This window comes from Elgaria multicarinata, chromosome 14, assembly GCF_023053635.1.
Source record: "Elgaria multicarinata webbii isolate HBS135686 ecotype San Diego chromosome 14, rElgMul1.1.pri, whole genome shotgun sequence".
Classification (NCBI taxonomy): domain Eukaryota; kingdom Metazoa; phylum Chordata; class Lepidosauria; order Squamata; family Anguidae; genus Elgaria; species Elgaria multicarinata.
The window spans coordinates 17,379,371-17,406,038 of record NC_086184.1 but is presented as its reverse complement, the minus strand read 5'-3'; the positions used below and the strand labels follow the sequence as shown (position 1 = coordinate 17,406,038).

The 26,668-nt window shown below is 44.0% G+C and overlaps 2 protein-coding genes across 2 annotated transcripts; both read left to right on the top strand.

The window, feature by feature from the left end:
* Nucleotides 1-1,204: 1,204 nt before the first annotated feature.
* Nucleotides 1,205-11,418, top strand: LOC134408923 (C-signal-like). The gene is made up of 6 exons (XM_063141436.1): nt 1,205-1,357; nt 4,142-4,193; nt 5,397-5,584; nt 7,981-8,139; nt 10,219-10,323; nt 11,215-11,418. The coding sequence occupies exons 1-6, from the start codon at nt 1,205-1,207 to the stop codon at nt 11,332-11,334; spliced, it is 777 nt and encodes a 258-aa protein (XP_062997506.1). The 3' UTR covers nt 11,335-11,418.
* Nucleotides 11,419-17,958: 6,540 nt separating this feature from the next.
* On the top strand, nt 17,959-25,509 carry LOC134408922 (C-signal-like). Its single transcript, XM_063141435.1, has 6 exons — nt 17,959-18,111; nt 20,149-20,200; nt 21,213-21,400; nt 22,218-22,376; nt 24,295-24,399; nt 25,318-25,509. Exons 1-6 carry the CDS (start codon nt 17,959-17,961, stop codon nt 25,435-25,437), a joined length of 777 nt encoding a protein of 258 aa, XP_062997505.1. The 3' UTR covers nt 25,438-25,509.
* Nucleotides 25,510-26,668: the final 1,159 nt, after the last annotated feature.

Below are 26,668 nucleotides of genomic sequence, written 5' to 3'. Positions count from 1 at the left end.
CCATCGTCTTTGCTAGGGTCTCCTGGGAATTTGGAGCCCTGTTCTTCAACAGTCAAAGTTTAGCAAACTTTAAGCAGTAGACTATAAGAATTAGGGCCAACAAATATCAAAGAAACTAAATGTTATACTTGCTGTTCTTTTTAAAAAATTAAATTACATTCAAAAGCTAATCCAATTATCAAAGAACACTGCTCGTTGTAGTGTCACAATGAAAGGTAAAGATGTAGAATAAATTTCTTAAAAGTAATCTTAGCATATCATTCATAAAATAAATTAAAATATCAATGAATCAATTACACCGTCATACTGGATTTGGTTTGGGAAGAATGGGGAGGAGTCTGGTGTGAACTTGCACAGAGTCCGATACGTGACCAAATCTATCTCGGTCCCATTCAGACCTGGGATCTAAAGCGTTGGAGTAATGAGACTGCTGACAAGAGCTTTTTAAATCTTACATTGCTTCATCGATTGAACCAATAGCCTTTATAGAATTTGCACTTCAAAGCATAGGTATCATACAAGTAGAATTTGATCCCTATCACTACAATGGGAGTTCAACTCTACTCAGTGAGACTTTTCTCCAGAGATTATGGGGTTCCAGGGTGCACACCTTCCTGATGTTGCAAGAACTCCAACTTGGGCTATTCCTAGGCCCACGTTTATGTCCCTTAGTCCACAGCCACTGTGTTGGTCATTGATCAACTTCCAAAAAGGTGTGGAGGGGAAAGGGATGACTCAAATTACACACAGTAGCTTAATAAGCTATGCAGGGTGGCTTATTTGTCTGATAGTGTGGGGGTTAATAGTAGCTTATAGTGTGGGGGATCATAGTAGCTTATTAACCCATCATGGCTTAAAGTGACATCCGACTGCTGCCATTCTCTCTACTTTGCCAATTCTATCAAGCTTTCATTTCTGCAGCTTCCCTCCCCCCCTTTTCTTTTTGCACTGGTGCCAAGACTTGATTAAAAAGCAAAGGAATTTACATAATTTATTTGGTAACGAACCTTATTTATTTGTTTATTACATTTATATACTGCCCCATAGCTGAAGCTCTCTGGGCGGTTTACAATCTGATTATCAAATTGCCGGAAGTGCAACTAGATGCTGCACGTCTACGTAACAGTGTCTCATCTAATTAGGAAACGCTCATTTGGAGCAAGTTCACAAGCAAGCAGGAGACAGATACTGTAGCCCTGGGAGAATGGCGAAAAGAGATTTCACAGTTCACAGCGTTCTGGTGACTGGATCCAGTTCGGGAATTGGTCTAGGTCTGGTGAAGCAGTTTCTGAAGCTGCCGACTCCACCCCAGTGGATCTTTGCTACATTCCACGAAAGGGATGAAGAAAAGAACAGGGTGAGAACCAGTAATGTAGCATGAAAGAAACAGTCTGTTGCACCTGTAGCTGATGCATCTCTGACAGAAAAAATGGGTTGGAGGGAGAAGCACCAAAAGTATGTGCAAAAGGAGGGAGACGCGGGCTCTGGTGCTGGTGAGAAGATTCTTTATTTTTTATTTTTCTTGTTAAAAAGGGGTTAGGGATAGGGCTGTTTGTGAAGGTTTTTTAAAAAAACATTTTTAACAAGAAAATTATAAAATAATCTTACCAGCACCAGAGCCTGCATCTCCCCGCTTTTGTGCATCTCTGACAGAGCAGTTTCTTGTTGGGAAGGGAGGGAGATTTTGATTTACCAGTGGTGGCAGAAGGTCTTACCCCAAGCATCTCCAATTAAAGGGATCTTGGACAGAAGGAAAGAAAGAGACCCCAAATAGCTCAATGGGGTTATGCTCAGGGTGTGTGGAATGCAGTGGGAGGGGACGGAATGGAGTGCCTTAGGAGAGGTCCTGGCTGGCTGCCTACCGGAATAGCTGCACTGTGGCAGCACCTGCTTGCATAGATGATTGATTGATTCTTGAAGAATCCAAATGAGAGAGAAATAAACATTATTTTATGGCTGGCTGGGGCATGCTGGGAGTTGTAGGCCTTCTTTTCTATCTATGCATAGGATTGTGCCTTAATAGAAAAACGGGGTTTATAATGTTTCAAATAGGACATTTCAAGATTCTGGATGTCCCTTTGGTGTTATATATAGCTTCATGGAGTTACATAGTTTCTATTTTATATGTTTAATATGTTATTTTATGTATTTGTGCATGCGTACACGTGTGTTAATTTTCTGTAAAAACAACAACATCTAAATAAAGAACAGACAACCTTGCAGTGGTGCAAAACCTCATGGCCCAGGAGTAAAAACTGGTCTGTGTGGGAGTCCCCATCCAGGCCTCCTGCATTCCCCAAATGGCCTCACTCCTTTCCCCTGACAGCTGATCAGTTGGTGTTTCCCCAGCTTTCTCGTGGCAATTTTCCTCATTCTCCTAAGGCTTAATTACTGTCTGTAAGGACTGTAAGTTAAAATAGGCTGCAAATTTGGTATTTTGGCCTTGTCCCCCTCTGCTTATAGCTTTGCCCTGTTTTGCCTTCAGCGCTGCCCACAGCGCTCAAATGTGCCCCCTGAGTGTGTCTCAGAAATTGAGTTCAGCCCTCAGATTGAAAGAGGTTCTGCAGTACCTAATATGAGTATTAAGTCCAGCTTAATAAGAGTCCAGCTAGTGGTCTGTTCATAGTAGGGAAACTGTCCCGAGTACCCTAGCTGCTGTTTTCTCTACACTGTACCCTTGGTGAGCCTAAAACACAGCGAGAGTATCAAGGCTTATACTGTGTCCTCTAGAGCAAATGGACCTACACAGCTATAAACCCCTTGTGGGTGGCTGCAAAAAGGCCGGTTCCAATGGGGAGCTGTGTGACCGAAGGAGAAGGTCATGCAGCAGCAAGGCATAGCACAGCCGTATTATTATTATTATTATTATTATTATTATTATTATTATTATTATTATTATTTATATAGCACCATCAATGTACATGGTGCTGTACAGATTACACAGTAAATCGCAAGACCCTGCCGCATAGGCTTACAATCTAATAAAGTTGTAGTAAACAATAAGGAGGGAAAGAGAATGCAAACAGGCACAGGGAAGTGTAAACAGGCACTGGGTAGGGTGAAGCTAAACAGTATAGAGTCAGAACAAACTCAATATTTAAAAGCTATAGGGAACAGAAAGGTTTTTAGCTGACTTTTGAAAGCTGTGATTGAGTTTGTAGTTCTCAAGTGTTCTGGAAGAGCAGGGAAGATGGAGAGCTTTCAGACTCCTTATCCACGTCCCCTTGAACAAAGCTTTGTGTTCATCTCTGATGTTGCACTCACTGCATTGATCATGTAGCAGAAGGAGTTTTTCCAGCTGAGGGACTCTAGCTACCACTGCCAAGGCCACAGGTGGAGGGGGGCTTTCCCTGAGAGTGGGGTCCTCCCCTTTATTCCTCACCCCCCTGGTCAAGCAGCAAAGCCCATCCACCTTCCAAGCAAGGACTCATCAGGCAAATCATCAGGTAGGCAAATTCCGACAGACTCACTGGGACTTGGTATTGGATAGGTCTTATCACTGGCTGGTGGCCCACTGAGGATGGAAGCAGAGAAGCAGTTGCCATGCATGGCAAAATAAGACACGTGCAGAGTGCGTAAGTTCTTGGGGAGATCTCCTTATGGGCAGCACTGCTCCCACACACCAAAGGTAAAACCATTTCTGACTGTGAGTGCTCTGCTCTAGCAAAATTCCCAGTGCAGGTCCACTCACCCACGTAGTCCATGTGAACTGCTGCAGCTAGCCAATTGCATTGCTCTTTGCATCTTGGGCTTCTTTCCCACCATTGCTAATTGGCTGACTGCTTTCCCAACCCCGCCCTGCACCTTACAGCTGATGAGGTCTCCTAGCGCCCCAGCCCCAAAACCTTGTCCAATAGCCCAGATCTCAACAGACAGCACACTGCTAAAGCAAACAACAAGGCAAAGGGAGAGAGAGCCCTTTGCTACGAGGGAGCAGCTGCAAAAAATGGGAGACAGAGGTGATAGCAGCAACGGGGAAAGCGAGAGGCTCAGACCCACACTTGAAGTGATTCACAGTGGCCAAGCCTTGCAGAGAAGAACACTGTTCTAGCTAGAGGCTGCACCTTGTGAGCATGTATAACACACCACTGCTGCCTAATTTCAACTGGATGAAGGAAAAAAATACATTTCTCTTTTACAGGAAATAAATAACTTGGTATCCCAAAACTCAAATCTGGTGTTGCTGTACTTAGGTAGGTACCAAGCTCTGTGCGTTCTCAGCTTTCTTCCTATGATTGTCAGCAGTTCTTGTGACTCGTGCAGAAATGCACCCAACGCCATAGCTAGACCTAAGGTTTATCCCTGGATCATCCAGGGGTCAAACCTTTTCATCTAGGTGACACACAGGGGATCCAGTGCTCAGGCAGGGGCGAACCCTGGATGATCCCAGGATAAATCTTAGGTCTAGCAGTGGCCCAAGTGTGGAGCCGTAGCCAGAACCAGTGCAACGTCTTGATTTAGAAAGGCTGCAGAAGAACCAAGCAAATAAAGATCCATTAACACAGAGATGAATTTAGCAAAACCACAAACACATCACTGGAAATGTTAGAAACATCTTAACGTTCATTCATTCATATATATATCACTAGGCAAAGATATTTTACATCAGGAGAAAAGGCAGGGGAATAGTTAGCCTATAAATTAGAACAATGAGAATATGTTCATTATTATGAAGTCCTATTTTTCGCAAAATCTCTGTGCAAAGGAACTTTATGGGAAGGCCTTCGGCTGCTGTGGTGTCTTGTCATGGAAGCCCTGCCTTTATGTTGTCTTAGATTGCCTAAAGGACAAAGCACTTTAAATTTCAAAGGGATTCCTTTTGATCCCAGTGATTGTGCCATGTTTTTAATTTCAACAGCCTTGTTTATGGGCAGTTCCTCCTCTGCGTTCCCTGTTGACACTCAAAGGCTCAGTGGACACCTTGCTTCCGGGAAGCATTTGTTTCTTCAGGCACGGTAGTTGCCACATTGTCTAATAGAACTCATGACTGAAGGTGTCAAGCAGGTTCACCCACAAGAACTCTCTTGTCTTGCCAGTCTTCCGAGGTTTCAGAAACCAGAGCCTGCCCAGTTTCAAATGGAGAAACGTGGTCTCTGCACTTTCTTTTTTGTAATGCATTAATTATCTGGACATTGCACATTTTGTTGTCGTTATCTTGCATTGTTCTGTTGGGTCACTTGTTGTTTTTTGGCTATAACCGGCATTTGGTTGCCTAGTAAATTGAGCATGGAGTTTAAAAAGGGCCTTTAATTTATTTATTTATTTATTTATTTATTACATTTTTATACCGCGCAATAGCCGAAGCTCTCTTTTAAAACAAACAACAGGCCACCCTTCTTTTCCCACTCCAACCCCAAGATCTAAAGTATATTGAAAATGATGCTCTCCTTCTACAGATGTCACTGATCGCAAGAGCATCGTGGCAGCTGCGGAGGAAGTGCAAAAGTATGTTGGAGAATGTGGGCTGACCCTCCTGATGAACAATGCTGGCATTATGATTAACACCACCCTGCAGGAAGAAACTGCAAAGAACATGGCAGTTGAATACGCCATCAATACTATGGGGCCACTACAAGTGAGCCAGGTAAGCTCTTCCTTCTCATGTGGCTGGAGAGCCCCTTTGAATACTCCGCAATTTCTCTGGTAGGAGTTTTGACAGCCTGGCATTTCGATGGAAGAAGCATCAAGGGTACATCCAGCAAACTTCTCATGGTGGGGCTGTATTGTGCTGGGCCCACGCTGCTGTGGGACAACATGTTCAAGTGTCCACAGGCACTCCGGGATGCCTAACGTACACAAACACAGGGCAGCAGTCCCTCAGAAGAATGTCGCACTGGATATTTTCTAGCATTGTCGGGAGAGACACAGGCAGAATGCAATTCTGTTGATTCTCCTTAATTTCTCATCGGCTTTTGATACTAGCAACCATTCTGTCTTAGTAGACCGACAGTATTACAGTGGTTCCATTTGTACGACAAGATTAGTTTTGGAAAATAGCAGTTGTGGAGGTGCGGAACTGTTGTCTGGACTCAGTAATGAGATAGATGAGTTCTGGATCCTGACAAGATTGAGGCACCGTCAGGAGAGAGACAGGGGGAATGCAACTTCTTTGTGTTGGTATCCAGCTTGCAATGCCATCTGGTGGGAAATAATAATAATAATAATAATAATAATAATAATAATAATAATAATAATAATACTACATTTATTTGTTACCCACCTCTCCCTCTGGATCGAGGTCGGGCACAACACAGATGCAAACACCATAAATTGCATATAACTGATTAAAACATTTAAAACTAATACATTATTAAAAGCAGCACATTATTAAAAAGGCATCTTAAAATTTGTCTGATGCCATAGGTGTTCCTTTTTGTGCATGTGTGCGCGCGGAACTTTTTAAAAATTTGTACTGACATTTTAAAATAAACTTATTTTTTAGCTTTAGCTTTAAGTTTATATTGTAGTATCTGGTTGGAATAGCTGCATGCTGGCCAATTTTTAAAAGACTATAGATTGTTTTAATTGTATTATTTTGTATGGTGTTGGTTTTTAAGTTGTTTTATGTACTACCGCCCTGAAATCCTTTTTGGGATGGTTTTCAAAAAGCTTATAATCATGTTTTAAAAAATAAATATTACCATTATTTATTTCATTTCTATACCGCTGAATAGACAAAGCTCTCTGGGCTGTTTAGAAAAATTACAAACCACAAATACAAGGTAATCAAACAAAGTCTAACATTTTTAACATACAAAACTTATAAAACAATTTCAAATAAGTAAAATAACTGACAACTTCACATTCTTTATCAGGAAATTGCTACCCAGTTCCTTCGAATGCCTTCCTTCATCTTGAAAACATTGGTGAACATTTCATGCAGAGTAATAGCGGAGTCTGCTAGGAGTGTCTTTGGCAGATGAGAGAGAAACAGGGTTGATCATATTTGGCGCTCTAGTGGAACCTGGACTGTCTACTTTCATTCTCACATTATCAGTCTTTATAGGAGCTAAAATAATACACCATTTGCATGAGCTGAACTGTACAAATGGACTTTTGGGACTGCACATTTGCACAGCTGGAATCCCGCAAAGCAGTCTTCTGTTGTTCATTAATTCGAACAAATTCCCCCTTACCCATTTTAGCTGTCGTGTCTATACTATCAACCATGCTATCCTTCTGATAGGTCTCATTGGCATGGAATCTGGAGCTGCTGTTCTACAGTAGCTTTGGTCCTCCTTGGAGAGACATTTTCAGAAGGTGGTGCTGCAGGTCTCTTCCTTGACTCTCTGGTCATTGGCCTACGGTGTCCCTCAGGTTTTCATGTTGTCCTCATGCTATTTAACACATATATGAAATCGCTGGTAGAGATTATCCAGAGTTTTGGATTTGGTCACACCAATATGCTGATGATGCCCAACCATATCTCTCCTTTCCATCTAAATCCAAGGAAGGTGTTCTAGCTCTAAATCACTGTCTGATGGTCATAATGGAGTGGACGAGGATGAACAAATTAAAACTTAATCAAGGCAAAACAGAGATGATCCTGGTTCTATTTAAATTTACTCTTTGAATGTTGATTCTTTTGACTGAGTAATAAATTAAATAGAAGTAACTCCTGTCCTCAGAGCAAATGTGATATAGGTCAGGGATGGAGATTGGAGTGCAACTCCCATCATATCTCATTATTGGCTATGGTTTCTAGGGCTGATGGGAGTTGCAGTCCAACTTCTTTGGAGGCCCACCTTTTCTTCTCCTCTGCTGTAGGCACTGTTTGGACATTTTGTACCAAAGAAGTTCACAGAAAGTCTTCTGTGGAAGGAGAAAACCCACAATTCTGCTCTCAAAAGTGCTGAAATCACAAGCCACACTATTTCCCCCGCCTTGATGCAGCCAGTCCTGACTCTTTTCACTTTGACATCATTGGCATTACAAAGATGTACTCCATGGTCACATTCCACTGTTTATTATCTCCCCAAGGTGTTTCTGCCCCTGCTGGTAATGGCAGCTGAGAGAAGTCCCCAGGAGGGCCTGAGCTGCAGCAAGGCAGCCATTATCAATACATGCAGCAGTGGAGGTTCCCTTGAACTCATGGCATTTTTTGACATTGGTGTGAATGTTGGCTACCGCTGCAGTAAGGTACGTCAGGAGTTACTGATTACTGTTGATGTTTGGCATGAATATGGTCTGAGAGCTGTGGGGGCTGATGGCTCCAATGTTAGCAGAGCCAGTGAATCCCTCCGGTTTTCAATCAGTGCAAAATGGGTTCATCACCTTGGATAGTTCCTTTAGAGTTCTGACTGAAACCTGGATCGTATTCACAGCCCCACTGACATCAGAACCACTAGCTTCCACTGCTCAAGGGTATTTCTAATTTTTCTAATTTTTTTCTTTCCTCCTCCTCCTCCTCCTTGCTCTAACCTATCAGGAATCTAGAAGCAGCTGTAAACCATGGAGTGGCAGTGTTACGTGATGTGCTTTCTTAGACCCGTGTGCAAATTTGCACACGTTCTAACGAGACTTACACCCACTTATCAGGAATCTTTTGACATTGGCAATAGAGCGTCTGTGGCTCTGTAAGGCGATTCTTATTCATGAAATCTACACGACTGAAGAGGATAACAGATACAAATGCACAAGCTCGTTTTGGGGCAATTAGCTGAGCAAGTGGAGGCTTAGACGTAGTTTCAAGACTGAAAAATAGACTTCCTGAGACTTAAGAGCATACACACACACAGAGCAGGGGAAAGAATAGTGGGAATCCTTAAAGGCAATATACCTTTCCTTGGGCTGGAGCCCTTTCCTGTAGACATGAAGTGGGGAGCGTTGCAACTCCTGGTCTCAGGTGAAGAAGAAAAGAATACAGGGAGGCAAAGCACTCACCACTCTCGCAAGCAGGATTCATTAGTATAGCCCTGTGCTTCTAGTCAAAGAGAGAGAGAGAGAGCTTTCTTTCTCCAAAACCTGAGGTTTTTTATATGATTTAAAGAAAAGTAGTGACATCACTGCTCATAAAGACTGGAAGTGATGCTACTTGCTATGGGAGAGAGACATAACAAAAGAAGGAGATTGGGAATGATGGCTGTACTTGCTGAAACATTCCTTTACAAAAGATGACTTTACACAATAATGATTGCTTTAAAGACATGTGTTCAGGCTGGAGTTCAGCATCAGGGCGGCATTAACATGTGCATCACTAGTTATCACTCTTGCCATCCGGCATTCATATTCTGCTTAATTTTACCCCCACCTTTGTCTCTAGAGCTTCGTGTGGCGCAGAGTGGTAAAGCAGCAGTTTCTGCAGCTGAAACTCTCACCACGGCCTGAGTTCGATCCCAGCAGAAGCTGGTTTCAGGCAGCCGGCTCGGGTCGACTCAGCCTTCCATCCTCCCGAGGTTGCTAAAATGAGTACCCAGTTAGCTGGGGGAAAGGTAATCACGGCCGGGGAAGGCAATGGCAAACCACCCCGCTATAAGGCCTGCCAAGAAAACATCAGCGAAAGCTGGCGTCCGTCCAAGGGTCAATAATGACTCAGTGCTTGCACGAAAGGTTCCTTTCCTTTCCTTCCTTTGTCTCTGGGGAATGCATTTGAAGAAGTCTATCAGAAAATGATTACTTGATCTATCTTTGTGTGAATGCTCTCAATCTCATTCCTGCTGCAGGTGGGGTTTGGGCTGCTTCTGTGGAGTCAGTACTGCTCACAGAAGCTACTTTGTAACAGCGGGATGGGGGAAGAGAAAAGAAATGTCAATGATGTGCTTCCTCACATGAAGTAACGCCCTTCGCTGTCTAAAATGGGCCCTGTAAGCTCATTTAAATCTAAAATTACCTAGCTGCACCACTGGAAGGCAGTGACACGTTCATCTCTTTTTCCTCTCTCCACCCCCTCTCGTTGCTCCCCAATTTCTTTACTAGCCAGACGGCTGGGCACTTTCATGACCTTACACACACATATGCACCCACCCACACACCAAGAAGTTCACAAGATTCGATGGTGAAAATGTAGCTCTCGTATTCCTCACATTTGATTCCAGGTTCTTGCATTTCCCTTCTTCCTTCCAGGCTATTAGATCTTGTGTCAGGAACTCTGTAGTGATGTTTCCTGCTCCTTACAGACCTCCGTGCCTCCTTTTCTTTTCTTATCCCACTCATAGAACGGTATCCAGTGTTCATTCCTTTGCTGATTTATCTGAGGCCCCAAATGTTCTCTCCCTGTAGGCTGCTTTAAGCATGCTGACCAGGTGTCAGTCACTGGAATACCCAGACTACGGGATTCTGTGTGCTTGCATCCATCCTGGCTATGTGAAGACTAATCTAACAGAGGTAACTGCTTTAACCTGTAAGAAAACAGTGGTTGGCTGTATTCATTTTATGTCATTTATTTACAATATTAGTATATTGCTTCACATCCAAAAGTTTTTGGAGCGGTGGACAGCAGACAGGGCTTCTGGGCTTCCCCCTCAAATCTCGGCAGGGAAGCTGGTGGGGGTGGGAGGGTGGAGAGAGGGAGCGGAGCCTGGCATGGTCCAACATGGCTTCAGCAATCAGGGTGTGAGGGGAAAGCCAAGGGGAACTAACAGTAATGCACCTTCCGACAATTTGTAAATATGGGGATGGAGGAATGGTGATCTCGGAGAAGGATGTATTAGACACACGAACGAGCAAAACTGTAAGGCAGGCAGGTGTCTGCTTGCTGGCTTTCTGAATAACCTTGATGTACTGGGATAGGCCTCAGGCCAGGGCCAGCCCAAGATATTTTGCTTCCTGAGGAAAAGAACAAGATGGCGTCCCCCTCGTCATTCCGTATACAGAAGCTGACTGGACTGGTGCTTTATGCAATGGCATTCTTCAATACACCTGAGGCAGCAGGCTATTTAGGGGGCTTCCGAACAGGCCATGTGGCATACTCTGCTCTGCCTTTCAACACAGGGAAACGCCTGGGGGCCTGCCTCCCATTATCTTCTGAGGCGGTTGCCTCACGCTGCCTCATGATTAGGCCCTAATGGGAGGGCCATCCCTGCCTGAGGCCTTGGAGGTAGCTATTCCCCTTCAGTAGGATCACTTGGCGGACTCAGTATATACAGCCGCCTGTAATGCAGGGGACTGTCATGTTACAGCCGGAGCATCCAACTGCACGTAGCCCTTGGTCTTCTACTTGTGTGTCTTTGACTTGTCAGCTGTGGTTCTTTCCTAACTTATGTGGCTCTTTTTCAGTGGCAGGGGGAGCAGAGTGTGGAACAAAGCACCCGAGGTATCATCAAGGTGCTCTCCACACTTTCTGAAGAAGATAATGGTTCCTTTGTAGACTGGGAAGGACGCAGAGTTCCCTGGTGAAGAGTTTGCCTCCTGATGCCACGGGGCTTCTTTACACTGCCTACAGAGTCTCCAATGAACTAATAAAGTACCCGAGTTACTAAAAAAAAAAAAGTTCCTGCTTTTTCTTTTCTTCACAAAGTTTTAGGCAAACAGACCAATAATACCCTGTGCATATTAAGGGAGAGAAATGTGGCAGGACACTGAAAACCAATATATGCAGCATTGCATGGCACCACTAGCCTGGTCCCCAGGGGCAACAAATAATTGCATGCAGGCGAGTACATCCAGATTAGAAGCTAAGCAGGCTGCCAGGGGAAGGAGCACCTCTCCTGCCCTTGCTAACCACAGCCATGGAGCAGGCTGCTGCAGGTGGGACAGAACTCTCCATTCCTACTTGTTCAAAGCCCAGCAGGCTATGAAACTGTTTCTGCAGGCTAGTAACTTTTGGTGGCTTTACGTAAAAAGCTGACTTAATACGTTCCCTAACGGCAGTGCACGTTCAGCTTATTACATTTTCATCCCTCCCTTTTCCCAATTAACTCAGGGCAATATCCCCCACTCTTTGCTTCTTAAATTCTCTCAACAGCCTTGTAAAGTTGGTTACGCTGAGATTGGCTCAGGGTCACTGTGGCGTTACCCACATTTCTATTCCCTTAGGTATGTCTGTCTGTGTATGTCCAGAGGGTGTGGAGTGTTGGACTGAGAGGGTGTGGCTGGTGATGCTGTGGAAAGGGGGGGGGAGTCTATATATGGGGCAGCTGAGGGGTCTGAGGGGTTCGGTTGGTGATTGGGGGGCAGATGTGTTTAGCTGAGTGATTTCTTGGCAGGAGTTGTGTGAGGAGTGAGTGAAAACAAGATCATAGGGACTAAGGATTGTTATGATTAGATTTGTTACTACCAGTATTCTTAAGAAACGGCAGGAGTTGATTAGAATTTGAAGGAACTAAGAACTGTAAGCAACAACAAACATTTTCTTTATTTTGCTGCCATAAAACCACGTGTCAGCCTGCTATATTCACAGAAAAGCCTCTTCCAAATCTTACCTTTTCCCTCTGCTATAAGGGAAAGGTTATACTTTTCTTTTTAGCTCTTCCTCGGGTATTTAAATGGTGGGGCTTAGCGTGAGGGAGGTGTGCACGTGAAAGCCTTGTGTGTGAGGTGCTGGTGGTCACAGTGACCCTACAAGGATTTAAATTAGAAAATCTCCATTTGCTCTCTCCACTACACCACACTGCTCCCTCCGGGTTCCTTGTCTTCTCATTGGCACTGAGCATCTCTGACAAAGCAGGTTCTTGCTTGGAGATTCGGTGTAGCACAGACGGACTGTTCCAATCGCTGGCATCTGCAGCTAATGGGATTTTAGGTCGCTGGATTGGGAAAGACCTGAGTCCAAGGTTTTGCAGAGCCACTGCCGGTCAGATAGGAGAGGAAATATTGTGTGTGAGTGAGCAATGTTTTGAGTCAGTACCAGGTAGCTTCATAGGCCCCTTGGAAAGTGTATGCCAAGTATTAGGTTTAAGGTGCTATCAGCTGCTCCTTAATGTAATGCTGAATTATTTTTTTAAATGAACAGCTATCTGCAGTTGGTTAAATTCTGGTTGGATGATGGAACAATCTCCCATTCCTAGTGCTCAAGATATTACCAATGAGACTGCAGGACCCTAGGTGAGCGCTTCCAGCCGGGCGCGCCATTCCGAAGCCACACTCTGCCCCAGCATCCTGGCTTCGAACAAGTAAAGGACTGTGGAATTCTCTCATCTCATATGGTAAGAGGAGTTGTAACCTAAGAGGAAGGATGGTTTTGTAGAGGGACACTCCCAATCCCATAGATCTTGGTTGAGAATATGATTTCACTGAGGCTTTCCAAAGCGCTTCTGTGGTCTTGGTTTTAGATTAGCATCTCATATTCAACCAGCCTACCTGTCATGCAGAAGGAGGCCTACCAGACCATGCACTGCCTGAATTAGATCTTTGCTCTGTAGGCCTGTTGTAATGCGGTACTGTTAAAGGTGGCACCTGAGGTGTGTCAGGGTAACATGTCTGTTACATCCCCGGACTAAGATCAAAGATAGATAACCCCTTAATCCCAGAAGAAGGCATGCCTCCTGTCAGCAAGAATCCATTCCTTCAAGCACCAACGGCTTTTAGTACTTGGCCAGTATTGGCTATCTGGATGCCAATAGTTAACCCTGAGGGTTTTCAAAAAACAGTTGTGGAGGGATCAATTAGGTGTGGCACGGGGGTTTGCTGGCATGCCACTGGCAAGTGGGATTTGTCCACCCACAACGTTCAACAAAACCAGTTGCTGATGAAGAGTGGTCAAATCAATTCACTTTTGTATAGTGGGCTGGCGCTGCTTACAGAAGTACTCTGAAGTATATGGAATGATTTTTTTTAATATTTACTATATTTAAGGTTTTAATCTTCAGGTCAAGTAATATTTTTGTTTGTTTGTTTGAATTTTGGGGTGTGTTGACTCTGCTAACAGCAACATGTTGGGTGGCTAGTGGGCTGTGATGGGATTGCATCTTCAGACTCCAGCTAGGACAAAAAAAAAAGAGGAAGCAACCTTAATGAAGTACAGGTCCAGTTTAATCCTTCTCCACGAGGCATCTGTCATCACTTGGGGTTTTCCTCTTCATTGAGGATGTCAACTCGATGGACATCCTGCTAAGCCATGCACATTGGTTCAGTCTCTGCTTAGTATTTGTGAGTTCAGTTATCCAACACTAGCATGAAACCTTCCAAGGGGAGGAAATTTTAACTGAAGAAAAAAAAATTGAAAAAAATGTAGTGGGAATATGGTAAAGAAACCCACGTTCTGTTGTATTTTGACAGACTTATTTTTATTAAAATATACATCCATGTGCAATGCCCCGTGTCCTGTGTCACTGTCCTGTGCTCTTATTCTGGTGCTGCTTGTATATGTTGTCTGCTTGAAGGCCTGCAGCTCGGTAGTAAAGAGGGTGCTTTGGATGCAAAAGGTCCCGGGTTAAATTCCTGACATCTCCAGATAGACCTGGGAAAAGCTTCTGTCTGAAACCCTGAAGAACCATTGGCGCTCAATGGAAGCAATACTGGGCTGAGTAGTTGGCATAATGGCAGCTTCCTGTAGGGGGGGTGTTGGAGCGTGTATCTAGGTCTGTGTTTATGGCTCTCTTTGCCAGGGCGTGCAGGCCTGGGCAAGACTGCACTGGATTTTGTGGGGTAGTTCCTGACCTTTTAAATAAGGTGACCATATGACCGGATTTTCCCGGATTTGCCTGGGGTTTTGATGGCAAATCCGGGAGGGGAAATCCGGATTTCCCCAAAGAGCAGCTCTAATGGGAATTAACTAAAATGCTTATAACTCCGTCATTTTTTAAGATAAAGATATGAAACTTGGCACAATGGTAGCTCTTAGGAAGGGCTTTAGTCATACCAAATTTGAAACAGATCCGTTTATCCATTGATTTTTTAGGATTTTTTTTAAAAATTGAGGTTTTAAAATTATTATTTTTAAAATAGTCATTTTTAAAGATAAAGAGATGAAACTTTGCACCATGATAGGATGTAGGTAGAGCTTTAGCCACACCAAATTTGAAACAGATCTGTTCATCCATTGATTTTTTAGGGTTTTTTTTTAAATTGAGGTTTTTAAATTATTATTTTTAAACCATCATTTTTAAAGATAAAGAGCTGAAAGTTGGCACCATGATTGCTTTTAGGTAGAGCTTTAGCCATACCAAATTTGAAACAGATCTGTTCATCCATTGATTTTTAGGAATTTTTAAAAATTTGAGGATTTTTTTTTTAAAAAAAATTAATATTATTTTTAAAGATAAAGAGATGAGACTTGGCACCATGATTGCGCTTACCAGGACTTTAGCTATGCCAAGTTTGAAACAGATCTGTCCATCCATTGAGTTTTAGGATTTTTTTTAAGTTTGAGGTTTTAAAATTATTTTTTTAAAATGACATTTTTAAAAGATAAAGGGCTGAAAGTTGGCACCATGATAGCTCTTAAGGAGAGATTTAGCCATGCCAGGTTTAAATCAGATCTGTTTATCCATTGTTTTTTTTAGGATTTTTTTTAAAAGTTCAAAGTTTTAAAATGATTGTGTTTTAAAACTGCTGGAACCATATCCTTCGAACTCAGGTTGTCAAACCTCCTCTTTGGGGTTTTGCATATTGAGCAGTTTCAGCCCTTGGCATTAACGGGATCTCCAGTCTTTAGGTAAACTGTCACAACACCCACCCTAATGTTAGAGTAGAGAAACTTGTGACAATTATACACAAGCTTTTTTAAAAAATTGAAATTTAAAAAAGCCAGCCATCCGGCTGGCCAGTAGCAAACCCTGTTAACAACAGCAGCAGCTTGCAATGAGTGAAGCCACAGTCAGAAAAGATATTTGAGGGAAGGGGAGAATGTAACACACAGAGTACAGCAAAAGCTTCAAAGTACAGCAAAACCTACAAAAGTAGGAGTGAGTAAAGTTAATTTCAGATACATTGAATCTCTCACTTGTTCTTTATTTCAGTGATTTTAACATTAAGATGCTATGTAGAACAGATTTGTCTTAAATGTGTGCTGTAAAATCAGACATGTGACCAAGGCTATGTTCGGGTGGGCACGCCCCCTTGGTGCTGGACACGCCCCCTTGGGGGCGACCATGTTGTCCTCCTTTTTGGTTTCCAAAATCTGGTCACCCTATCATAAATATGTACAGCAGCCCGCTGTAGCGGTGCACACCAGTCTGAAATGGACTGAAGACAAGCTTTAGGTCGGTGATACCTACACAAATGTGGATATTTAACTTTTCACCATTAAAGATTTGAAGGTTTTAAAAAGTTCTCACAGCAGCTACTGAAGCAAAAAATAAAAATAAATCACACATCCTTAAAATCTTACACACTAAAATCAAAATAAAGCAATAATTAATCTTCAGCCCCCGCCATAATTCCCATTGTGATTAAATAGACCATATGTCTCTTGAAATGGTTTAAGACAGAATAAGTGGCTCAGTTCCAGCTTTCAGTAACTTGGTGTGGGTGGGAAAATGAGGTCAAGCAAGCACACTAACCAACATTTTCATTGCAGACCAGTAGATGTTAGTTAATTAAAAAAAAGTTTATCTTGATTGGTATAATTGCAAATGGGCCTTATTTCCTTCATGTTTTCGTCCTAAATGTTGGGAGGTAGTTAAGTTTTGCTGAGCAAAACAGAATCTTTTGCTGACTAGATTGGTGCTGAATCTAGAAATGGTGGAACTACTAAATTGCAATTCAAAACAAACTACATTTTAAATCTTTATATATTGATGGCAGGGTATGTACCTGTATTGGATTGAAAACTGTAATTTGAAATGCATTAGCTATGAAGCACTTGACCATCATTCTTTGCTCTCAAAACACTTCAGAGCACAAAGAATCAGCAAACAAAAATGTCCTCTGTTGTACCATCATCTTTGCTAGGGTCTCCTGGGAATTTGGAGTCCTGTTCTTCAACAGTCAAAGTTTAGCAAACTTTAAGCAGTAGACTATAAGAATTAGGGCCAACAAATATCAAAGAAACTAAATGTTATACTTGCTGTTCTTTTTAAGAAATTAAATTACATTCAAAAGCTAATCCAATTATCAAAGAACACTGCTCGTTGTAGTGTCACAATGAAAGGTAAAGATGTAGAATAAATTTCTTAAAAGTAATCTTAGCATATCATTCATAAAATAAATTAAAATATCAATGAATCAATTACACCATCGTACTGGATTTGGTTTGGGAAGAATGGGGAGGAGTCAGGTGTGAACTTGCACAGAGTCCGATACGTGACCAAATCTATCTCGGTCCCATTCAGACCTGGGATCTAAAGCGTTGGAGTAATGAGACTGCTGACAAGAGCTTTTTAAATCTTACATTGCTTCATCGATTGAACCAATAGCCTGTATAGAATTTGCACTTCAAAGCATAGGTATCATACAAGTAGAATTTGATCCCTATCACTACAATGGGAGTTCAACTCTACTCAGTGAGACTTTTCTCCAGAGATTATGGGGTTCCAGGGTGCACACCTTCCTGATGTTGCAAGAACTCCGATTTGGGCTATTCCTAGGCCCACTTTTATGTCCCTTAGTCCACAGCCACTGTGTTGGTCATTGATCAACTTCCAAAAAGGTGTGGAGGGGAAAGGGATGACTCAAATTACACACAGTAGCTTAATAAGCTATGCAGGGTAGCTTATTTGTCTGACAGTGTGGGGGTTAATAGTAGCTTATAGTGTGGGGGATCATAGTAGCTTATTAACCCATCATGGCTTAAAGTGACATCCGACTGCTGCCATTCTCTCTACTCTGCCAATTCTATCAAGCTTTCATTTCTGCAGCTTCCCTCCCCCCCTTTTCTTTTTGCACTGGTGCCAAGACTTGGTTAAAAAGCAAAGGAATTTACATAATTTATTTGGTAACGTACCTTATTTATTTGTTCATTACATTTATATACTGCCCCATAGCTGAAGCTCTCTGGGCGGTTTACAATCTGATTATCAAATTGCCGGAAGTGCAACTAGATGCTGCACGTCTACGTAACAGTGTCTCATCTAATTAGGAAACGCTCATTTGGAGCAAGTTCACAAGCAAGCAGGAGACAGATACTGTAGCCCTGGGAGAATGGCGAAAAGAGATTTCGCAGTTCACAGCGTCCTGGTGACTGGATCCAGTTCGGGAATTGGTCTAGGTCTGGTGAAGCAGTTTCTGAAGCTGCCGACTCCACCCCAGTGGATCTTTGCTACATTCCACGAAAGGGATGAAGAAAAGAACAGGGTGAGAACCAGTAATGTAGCATGAAAGAAACAGTCTGTTGCACCTGCAGCTGATGCATCTCTGACAGAAAAAATGGGTTGGAGGGAGAAGCACCAAAAGTATGTGCAAAAGGAGGGAGACGCGGGCTCTGGTGCTGGTGAGAAGATTCTTTATTTTTTATTTTTCTTGTTAAAAAGGGGTTAGGGATAGGGCTGTTTGTGAAGGTTTTTGTTTTTTTAAAAAAACATTTTTAACAAGAAAATTATAAAATAATCTTACCAGCACCAGAGCCTGCATCTCCCCGCTTTTGTGCATCTCTGACAGAGCAGTTTCTTGTTGGGAAGGGAGGGAGGTGTTGATTTACCATGGTGGAGGCAGAAGGTCTTACCCCAAGCATCTCCAATTAAAGGGAACTTGGACAGAAGGAAAGAAAGAGACCCCAAATAGCTTCATGGAGTTACATAGTTTCTGTTTTATATGTTATTTTATGTATTTGTGCGTGCGTACACATGTGTTAATTTTCTGTAAAAACAACAACATCCAAATAAACAGCAGACAACCTTGCTGTGGTGCAAAACCTCATGGCCCAGGAGTAAAAACTGGTCTGTGTGGGAGTCCCCATCCAGGCCTCCTGCATTCCCCAAATTTGGTATTTCGGCCTTGTCCCCCTCTGCTTATAGCTTTGCCCTGTTTTGCCTTCAGCTCTGCCCACAACGCTCAAATGTGCCCCCTGAGAGTGTCTCAGAAATTGAGTTCAGCCCTCAGATTGAAAGAGGTTCTGCAGTACTTAATATGAGTATTAAGTCCAGTTTAATAAGAGTCCAGCTAGTGCTCTGTTCATAGTAAGGACACTGTCCCGAGTACCCTAGCTGCTGTTTCCTCTACACTGTACCCTTGGTGAGCCTAAAACACGGCGAGAGTATCAAGGCTTATACTGTGTCCTCTAGAGCAAATGGACCAACACAACTATAAACCCCTTGTGGTTGGCTGCAAAAAGGCCGGTTCTAATGGGGAGCTGTGTGACTGAAGGAGAAGGTCATGCAACAGCAGGGCATAGCACAGCCGTAGGGAAGATGGAGAGCTTTCAGACTCCTTATCCACGTCCCCTTGAACAAAGCTTTGTGTTCATCTCTGATGTTGCACTCACTCCGTTGATCGTGTAGCAGAGGGAGTTCTTCCAGCTGAGGGACTCTAGCTACCACTGCCAAGGCCACAGGTGGAGGGGGGCTTTCCCTGAGAGTGGGGGGGGGCTCTCCTTTCTTCCTCACCCCGCTGGTCAAGCAGCAAAGCCCATCCACTTCCCAAGCAAGGACTCATCAGGCAAATCATCAGGTAGGCAAATTCCGACAGACTCACTGGGACCCGGAATTGGATATGTCTTATCACTGGCTGGTGGCCCACTGAGGATGGAGGCAGAAAAGCAGTTGCCGTGCATGGCACACGTGCAGAGTGCGAAACTTCTTGGGGAGATCTCCTTATGGGCAGCACTGCTCCCACACACCAAAGGTAAAACCATTTCTGACTGCGAGTGCTCTGCTCTAGCAAAATTCCCAGTGCAGGTCCACGTTGCTTACTCACCCACGTAGTCCATGTTCCCTCCAGCGCTTCTGCAATGAACTGCTGCAGCTAGCCAATTGCATTGCTCTTTGCATCTTGGGCTTCTTTCCCACCATTGCTAATTGGCTGACTGCTTTCCCAACCCCGCCCCCCACCCTGCACCTTACAGCTGATGAGGTCTCCTAGCGCCCCAGACCCAAAACCTTGTCCAATAGCCCAGATCTCAACAGACAGCACACTGCTAAAGCAAACAACAAGGCAAAGGGAGAGAGAGAGCCCCTTGCTACGAGGGAGCAGCTGCAAAGAATGGGAGACAGAGGTGATAGCAGCAACGGGGAAAGCGAGAGGCTCAGACCCACACTTGAAGTGATTCACAGTGGCCAAGCCTTGCAGAGAAGAACACTGTTCTAGCTAGAGGCTGCACCTTGTGAGCATGTACAACACACCACTGCTGCCTAATTTCAACTGGATGAATGAAAAAAATACGTTTCTCTTTTACAGGAAATAAATAACTTGGTATCCCAAAACTCAAATCTGGTGTTGCTGTACTTAGGTAGGTATCAAGCTCTGTGCGTTCTCAGCTTTCTTCCTATGATTGTCAGCAGTTCTTGTGACTCGTGCAGAAATGCACCCAAGTGTGGAGCCGTAGCCAGAACCAGTGCAACGTCTTGATTTAGAAAGGCTGCAGAAGACCCAAGCAAATAAAGATCCATTAACGCAGAGATGAATTTAGCAAAACCACAAACACATCACTGGAAATGTTAGAAACATCTTAACGTTCAGATAGATAGATAGATAGATAGATAGATAGATAGATAGATAGATAGATAGATCACTAGACATAGATATTTTGCATCAGGAGAAAAGGCAGGGGAATCGTTAGCCTATAAATTAGAACAATGAGAATATGTTCATTATTGTGAAGTTCTATTTTTCGCAAAATCCCTGTGCAAAGGAACTTTATGGGAAGGCCTTCATAGGCCTTCAGCTGCTGTGGTGTCTTGTCATGGAAGCCCTGCCTTTGCGTTGTCTTAGATTGCCTAAAGGACAAAGCACTTTAAATTTCAAAGGGATTCCTTTTGATCCCAGTGATTGTGTCATGTTTTTAATTTCAACAGCCTTGTTCATGGGCAGCTCCTCCTCTGTGTTCCCTGCTGACACTCAAAGGCTCAGTGGACACCTTGCTTCCGGGAAGCATTTGTTTCTTCAGGCACGGTAGTTGCCACATTGTCTAATAGAAGTCATGACTGAAGGTGTCCAGCAGGTTCACCCACAAGAACTCTCTTGTCTTGCCAGTCTTCTGAGGTTTCAGAAACCAGAGCCTGCCCAGTTTCAAATGGAGAAACGTGGTCTCTGCACTTTATCTGGACATTGCTGATTTTTTTGTCATTGTCTTGCATTGTTTGGTCACTTGTTGTTTTTTGGCTATAACCGGCATTTGGTTGCCTAATAAATTGAGCATGGAGTTTAAAATGGGCGTTTAGAACAAACAACAGGCCACCCTTCTTTTCCCACTCCAACCCCAAGATCTAAAGTGTATTGGAAATGATGCTCTCCTTCTACAGATGTCACTGATCGCAAGAGCATCGTGGCAGCTGCGGAGGAAGTGCAAAAGTATGTTGGAGAATGTGGGCTGACCCTCCTGATGAACAATGCTGGCATTTTGATTAACGCCACCCTGCAGGAAGAAACTGCAAAGAACATGGCGGCTGAATATGCCGTCAATACTATTGGGCCGCTACAAGTGAGCCAGGTAAGCTCTTCGTTCTCATGTGGCTGGAGAGCCCCTTTGAAAACTCTGGTAGGAGTTGTGACAGCCTGGCATTTCGATGGAAGAAGCATCAAGGGTACATCCAGCAAACTTCTCATGGTGGGGCCGTATTGTGCTGGGCCCACGCTGCTGTGGGACAACATGTTCACGTGTCCACAGGCACTCCGGGATGCCTAATGTACACAAACACAGGGCAGCAGTACCTCAGAAGAATGCCGCACTGGGTATTTTCTAGCATTGTCGGGAGAGACACAGGCAGAATGCAATTCCGTTGATTCTCCTTAATTTCTCATCGGCTTTTGATACTATCCACCATTCTATCTTAGTAGACCGACAGTATTACAGTGGTTCCATTTGTACGACAAGTTTAGTTTCGGAAAATAGCAGTTGTGGAGGTGCAGAACTGTTGTCTGGACTCAGTAATGAGATAGATGAGGGCTAATAAATTGTAGCTGGATCCTGACAAGATTGAGGCACTGTCAGGAGAGAGACAGGGAGAATGCAACTTCTTTGTGTTGGTATTCAGCTTGCAATGCCATCTGGTGGGAAATAATAATAATAATAATAATAATAATAATAATAATAATAATAATTTATTTGTTATCCACCAAAGAAGCTCACAGAAAGTCCTCTGTGGAAGGAGAAACCCCATAATTCTGCTCTCAAAAGTGCTGAAACCACAAGCCACACTATTTCCCCCGCCTTGATGCAGCCAGTCCTGACTCTTTTCACTTTGACATCATTGGCATTACAAAGATGCACTCCATGGTCACATTCCACTGTTTATTATCTCCCCAAGGTGTTTCTGCCCCTGCTGGAAATGGCAGCGGAGAGAAGTCCCCAGGAGGGCCTGAGCTGCAGCAAGGCAGCCATTATCAATACATGCAGCAGTGGAGGTTCCCTCGAACTTGTGGCATATTTTGACATTGGTGTGAATGTTGGCTACCGCTGCAGTAAGGTACATCAGGAGTTACTGATTTCTGTTGATGTTTGGCATGAATATGGTCTGAGAGCTGTGGGGGCTGATGGCTCCAATGTTAGCAGAGCCAGTGAATCCCTCCGGATTTCAATGAGTGCAAAATGGGTTCATCACCTTGGATAGTTCCTTTAGAGTTCTGACTGAAACCTGGATGGGATTCACAGCCCCACTGACATCAGAACCACTAGCCTCCACTGCTCAAGGGTATTTCTAATTTTTCTAATTTTTTTCTTTCCTCCTCCTCCTCCTCCTCCTTGCTCTAACCTATCAGGAATCTAGAAGCAGCTGTAAACCATGGAATGGCAGTGTTACGAGATGTGCTCTCTTAGACCCGTGTGCAAACTTGCACACGTTCTAACGAGACTTACACCCACTTATCTGGAATCTTTTGACATTGGCAATAGAGCGTCTGTGGCTCTGTGAGGCGATTCTTATTCATGAAATCTACACAACTGAGGAGGATAATGCCACAATGGCACATTTATTGAGGTTGAAACAGATACAAATGCACAAGCTCGTTTTGGGGCAATTAGCTGAGCAAGTAGAGGCTTAGACGTAGTTTCAAGACTGAAAAATAGACTTCCTGAGACTTAAGAGCATACACACACACAGAGCAGGGGAAAGAATAGTGGGAATCTTTAAAGGCAATATACCTTTCCTTGGGCTGGAGCCCTTTCCTGTAGACATGAAGTGGGGAGCGTTGCAACTCCTGGTCTCAGGTGAAGAAGAAAAGAATACAGGGAGGCAAAGCACTCACCACTCTCGCAAGCAGGATTCATTAGTATAGCCCTGTGCTTCTAGTCAAAGAGAGAGAGAGAGAGAGAGAGAGAGAGCTTTCTTTCTCCAAAACCTGAGGTTTTTTATATGATTTAAAGAAAAGTAGTGACATCACTGCTCATAAAGACTGGAAGTGATGCTACTTGCTATGGGAGAGAGACATAACAAAAGAGGGTGATTGGGAATGATGGCTGTACTTGCTGAAACATTCCCTTTACAAAAGATGACTTTACACAATAATGATTGCTTTAAAGACGTGTTCAGGCTAGAGTTCAGCAACAGGGTGGCATTAGCATGTGCATCACTAGTTATCACTCTTGCCATCCAGCATTCATATTCTGCTTAATTTTACCCCCACCTTTGTCTCTAGAGCCTCATGTGGCGCAGAGTGGTAAAGCAGCAGTTTCTGCAGCTGAAACTCTCCCCACGGCCTGAGTTTGATCCCAGCGGAAGCTGGTTTCAGGCAGCCGGCTCGGGTCGACTCAGCCTTCCATCCTCCCGAGGTCGGTAAAATGAGTACCCAGTTAGCTGGGGTAAAGGTAATCACGGCCGGGGAAGGCAATGGCAAACCACCCTGCTATAAGGCCTGCCAAGAAAACATCAGCGAAAGCTGGCGTCCGTCCAAGGGTCAGTAATGACTTAGTGCTTTATTTATTTATTTATTACATTTTTATACCGCCCAATAGCCGAAGCTCTCTTCGGCTATTGCTTGCACGAAAGGTTCCTTTCCTTTCCTTCCTTTGTCTCTGGGGAATGCATTTGAAGAAGTCTATCAGAAAATGATTACTTGATCTATCTTTGTGTGAATGCTCTCAGTCTCATTCCTGCTGAAGGTGGGATTTTGGCTTCTTCAGTGGAGTCAGTACTGCTCACAGAAGCTACTTTGTAACAGCAGGATGGGGGAAGAGAAAAGAAATGTCAATGATGTGCTTCCTCACATGAAGTAACGCCCTTCGCTCTCTAAAATGGGCCCTGTAAGGTCATTTAAATCTAAAATTACCCAGCTGCACCACTGGATAGCAGGGACAAGTTCATCTCTTTTTCCTCACTCCACCCCCTCTCACTCCACCCCCTTTCCCTTGGTGATTTATCTGAGGCCCCAAATGTTCTCTCCCTGTAGGCTGCTTTAAGCATGCTGACCAGGTGTCAGTCACTGGAATACCCAGACTACGGGATTCTGTGTGCTTGCATCCATCCTGGCTATGTGAAGACTAATCCAACAGAGGTAACTGCTTTAACTTGTAAGCAAACAGTGGTTGGCTGTATTCATTTTATGTAATGTATTTACAATATTAGTATATTGCTTCACATCCAAAAGTTTTTGGAGCGGTGGACAGCAGACATCTCGGCAGGGAAGCTGGTGGGAGTGGGGAGAGGGAGCGTGGCCTGTAAACAAAGCAGGGGGTGGTGCATGCAGTCCATAGGCCTGGCATGGTCCAACACTGCTTAAGCAATCAGGGTGTGGGGGGAAAGCCAAGGGGAACTAACAGTAATGCACCTTCCGACAATTTGTAAATATGGGGATGGAGGAATGGTGATCTCGGAGAAGGATGTATTTGACACATGAACAAGCAAAATTGCAAGGTAGGCAGGTGTCTGCTTGCTGGTGTTGCAAATAATCTCGATGAACTGGGATAGGCCTCAGGCCAGGGCAGCCCAAGATATTTTGCTTCTTGAGGAAAAGAACAAGATGGCGTCCCCCTCGTCATTCCGTATACAGAAGCTGACTGGACTGGTGCTTTATGCAATGGCATTCTTCAATACACCTGAGGCAGCAGGCTAGTTAGGGGGTTTCCGAACAGGCCATGTGGTTTACACTGCTCTGCCTTTCAACACAGGGAAACGCCTGGGGGCCTGCCTCCCAGTATCTTCTGAGGCGGTTGCCTCACGCTGCCTCATGATTAGGCCCTAATGGGAGGGCCATCCCTGCCTGAGGCCTTGGAGGTAGCTATTCCCCTTCAGTAGGATCACTTGGCGGACTCAGTATATACAGCCGCCTGCAATGCAGGGGACTGTCATGTTGCAGCCGGGGCATCCAACTGCACGTAGCCCTTGGTCTTCTACTTGTGTGTCTTTGACTTGTCAGCTGTGGTTCTTTCCTAACTTATGTGGCTCTTTCCTAACTTATGTGGCTCTTTTTCAGTGGCAGGGGGAGCTGAGTGTGGAACAAAGCACCCGAGGTATCATCAAGGTGCTCTCCACACTTTCTGAAGAAGATAACGGTTCCTTTGTAGACTGGGAAGGACGCAGAGTTCCCTGGTGAAGAGTTTGCCTCCTGATGCCACGGGGCTTCTTTACACTGCCTACAGAGTCCCCAATAAACTAATAAAGTACCCGAGTTACTATTTTTTTAAAAAAAAAAATCTGCTTTTTCTTTTATTTTCTTCACAAACTTTCAGGCAAACAGCCCAATAATACTCTGTGCATGTTAAGGGAGAGAAATGTGGCAGGACACTGAAAACCAAGACATGCAGCATTGCATGGCACCACTAGCCTGGTCCCCAGAGGCAACAAATAATTGCATGCAGGCAAGTACATCCAGGTTAGAAGCTAAGCAGGCTGCCAGGGGAAGGAGCAGCTGTCCTGCCCTTGCTAACCACAGCCATGGAGCAGGCTGCTGCAGGTGGGACAGGACTCTCCATCCCTACTCGTTCAAAGCCCAGCAGGCTACAAAACTGTTTCTGCAGGCTAGTAACTTTTGGTGGCTTTACGTAAAAAGCTGACTTAATACGTTCCCTAACGGTAGTGCACGTTCAGCTTATTACATTTCCATCCCTCCCTTTTCCCAATTAACTCAGGGCAATATCCCCCACTCTTTGCTTCTTAAATTCTCTCAACAGCCTTGTAAAGTTGGTTACGCTGAGATTGGCTCAGGGTCACTGTGGCGTTACCCACATTTCTATTCCCTTAGGTATGTCTGTCTGTGTATGTCCAGAGGGTGTGGAGTGTTGGACTGAGAGGGTGTGGCTGGTGATGCTGTGGAAAGGGGGGGGAGTCTATATATGGGGCAGCTGAGGGGTCTGAGGGGTTCGGTTGGTGATTGGGGTTTGGGGGGCAGAAGTGTTTAGCTGAGTGATTTCTTGGCAGGAGTTGTGTGAGGAGTGAGTGAAAACAAGATCATAGGGACTAAGGATTGTTATGATTAGATTTGTTACTACCAGTATTCTTAAGAATCGGCAGGAGTTGATTAGAATTTGAAGGAACTAAGAACTGTAAGCAACAACAAACATTTTCTTTATTTTGCTGCCATAAAACCACGTGTCAGTTTAGCTGTGCCTCCTGCTCTATTGGTTCATAAATAAACACTTTTCATTAAACCTTCAGCCTGCTATATTCACAGAAAAGCCTCTTCCAAATCTTACCTTTTCCCTCTGCTATAAGGGAAAGGTTATACTTTTCTTTTAAACACTTCCTCGGGTATTTAAATGGTGGGGCTTAGCGTGAGGGAGGTGTGCACGTCAAAGCCTTGTGTGTGCGGTGCTGGTGGTCGCAGT

Bases quoted from the DNA above. Each gene is read 5' to 3' on its own strand.
- LOC134408923 (XM_063141436.1), top strand. From the start codon at position 1,205: ATGGCGAAAAGAGATTTCACAGTTCACAGCGTTCTGGTGACTGGATCC. The intron at 8,140-10,218 runs GTACGTCAGGAG...CTCTCCCTGTAG, and splicing joins TTGGCTACCGCTGCAGTAAG to GCTGCTTTAAGCATGCTGAC. The intron at 10,324-11,214 runs GTAACTGCTTTA...GCTCTTTTTCAG, and splicing joins TGAAGACTAATCTAACAGAG to TGGCAGGGGGAGCAGAGTGT.
- LOC134408922 (XM_063141435.1), top strand. From the start codon at position 17,959: ATGGCGAAAAGAGATTTCGCAGTTCACAGCGTCCTGGTGACTGGATCC. The intron at 20,201-21,212 runs GTAGGTATCAAG...CTCCTTCTACAG, and splicing joins TCTGGTGTTGCTGTACTTAG to ATGTCACTGATCGCAAGAGC. The intron at 24,400-25,317 runs GTAACTGCTTTA...GCTCTTTTTCAG, and splicing joins TGAAGACTAATCCAACAGAG to TGGCAGGGGGAGCTGAGTGT.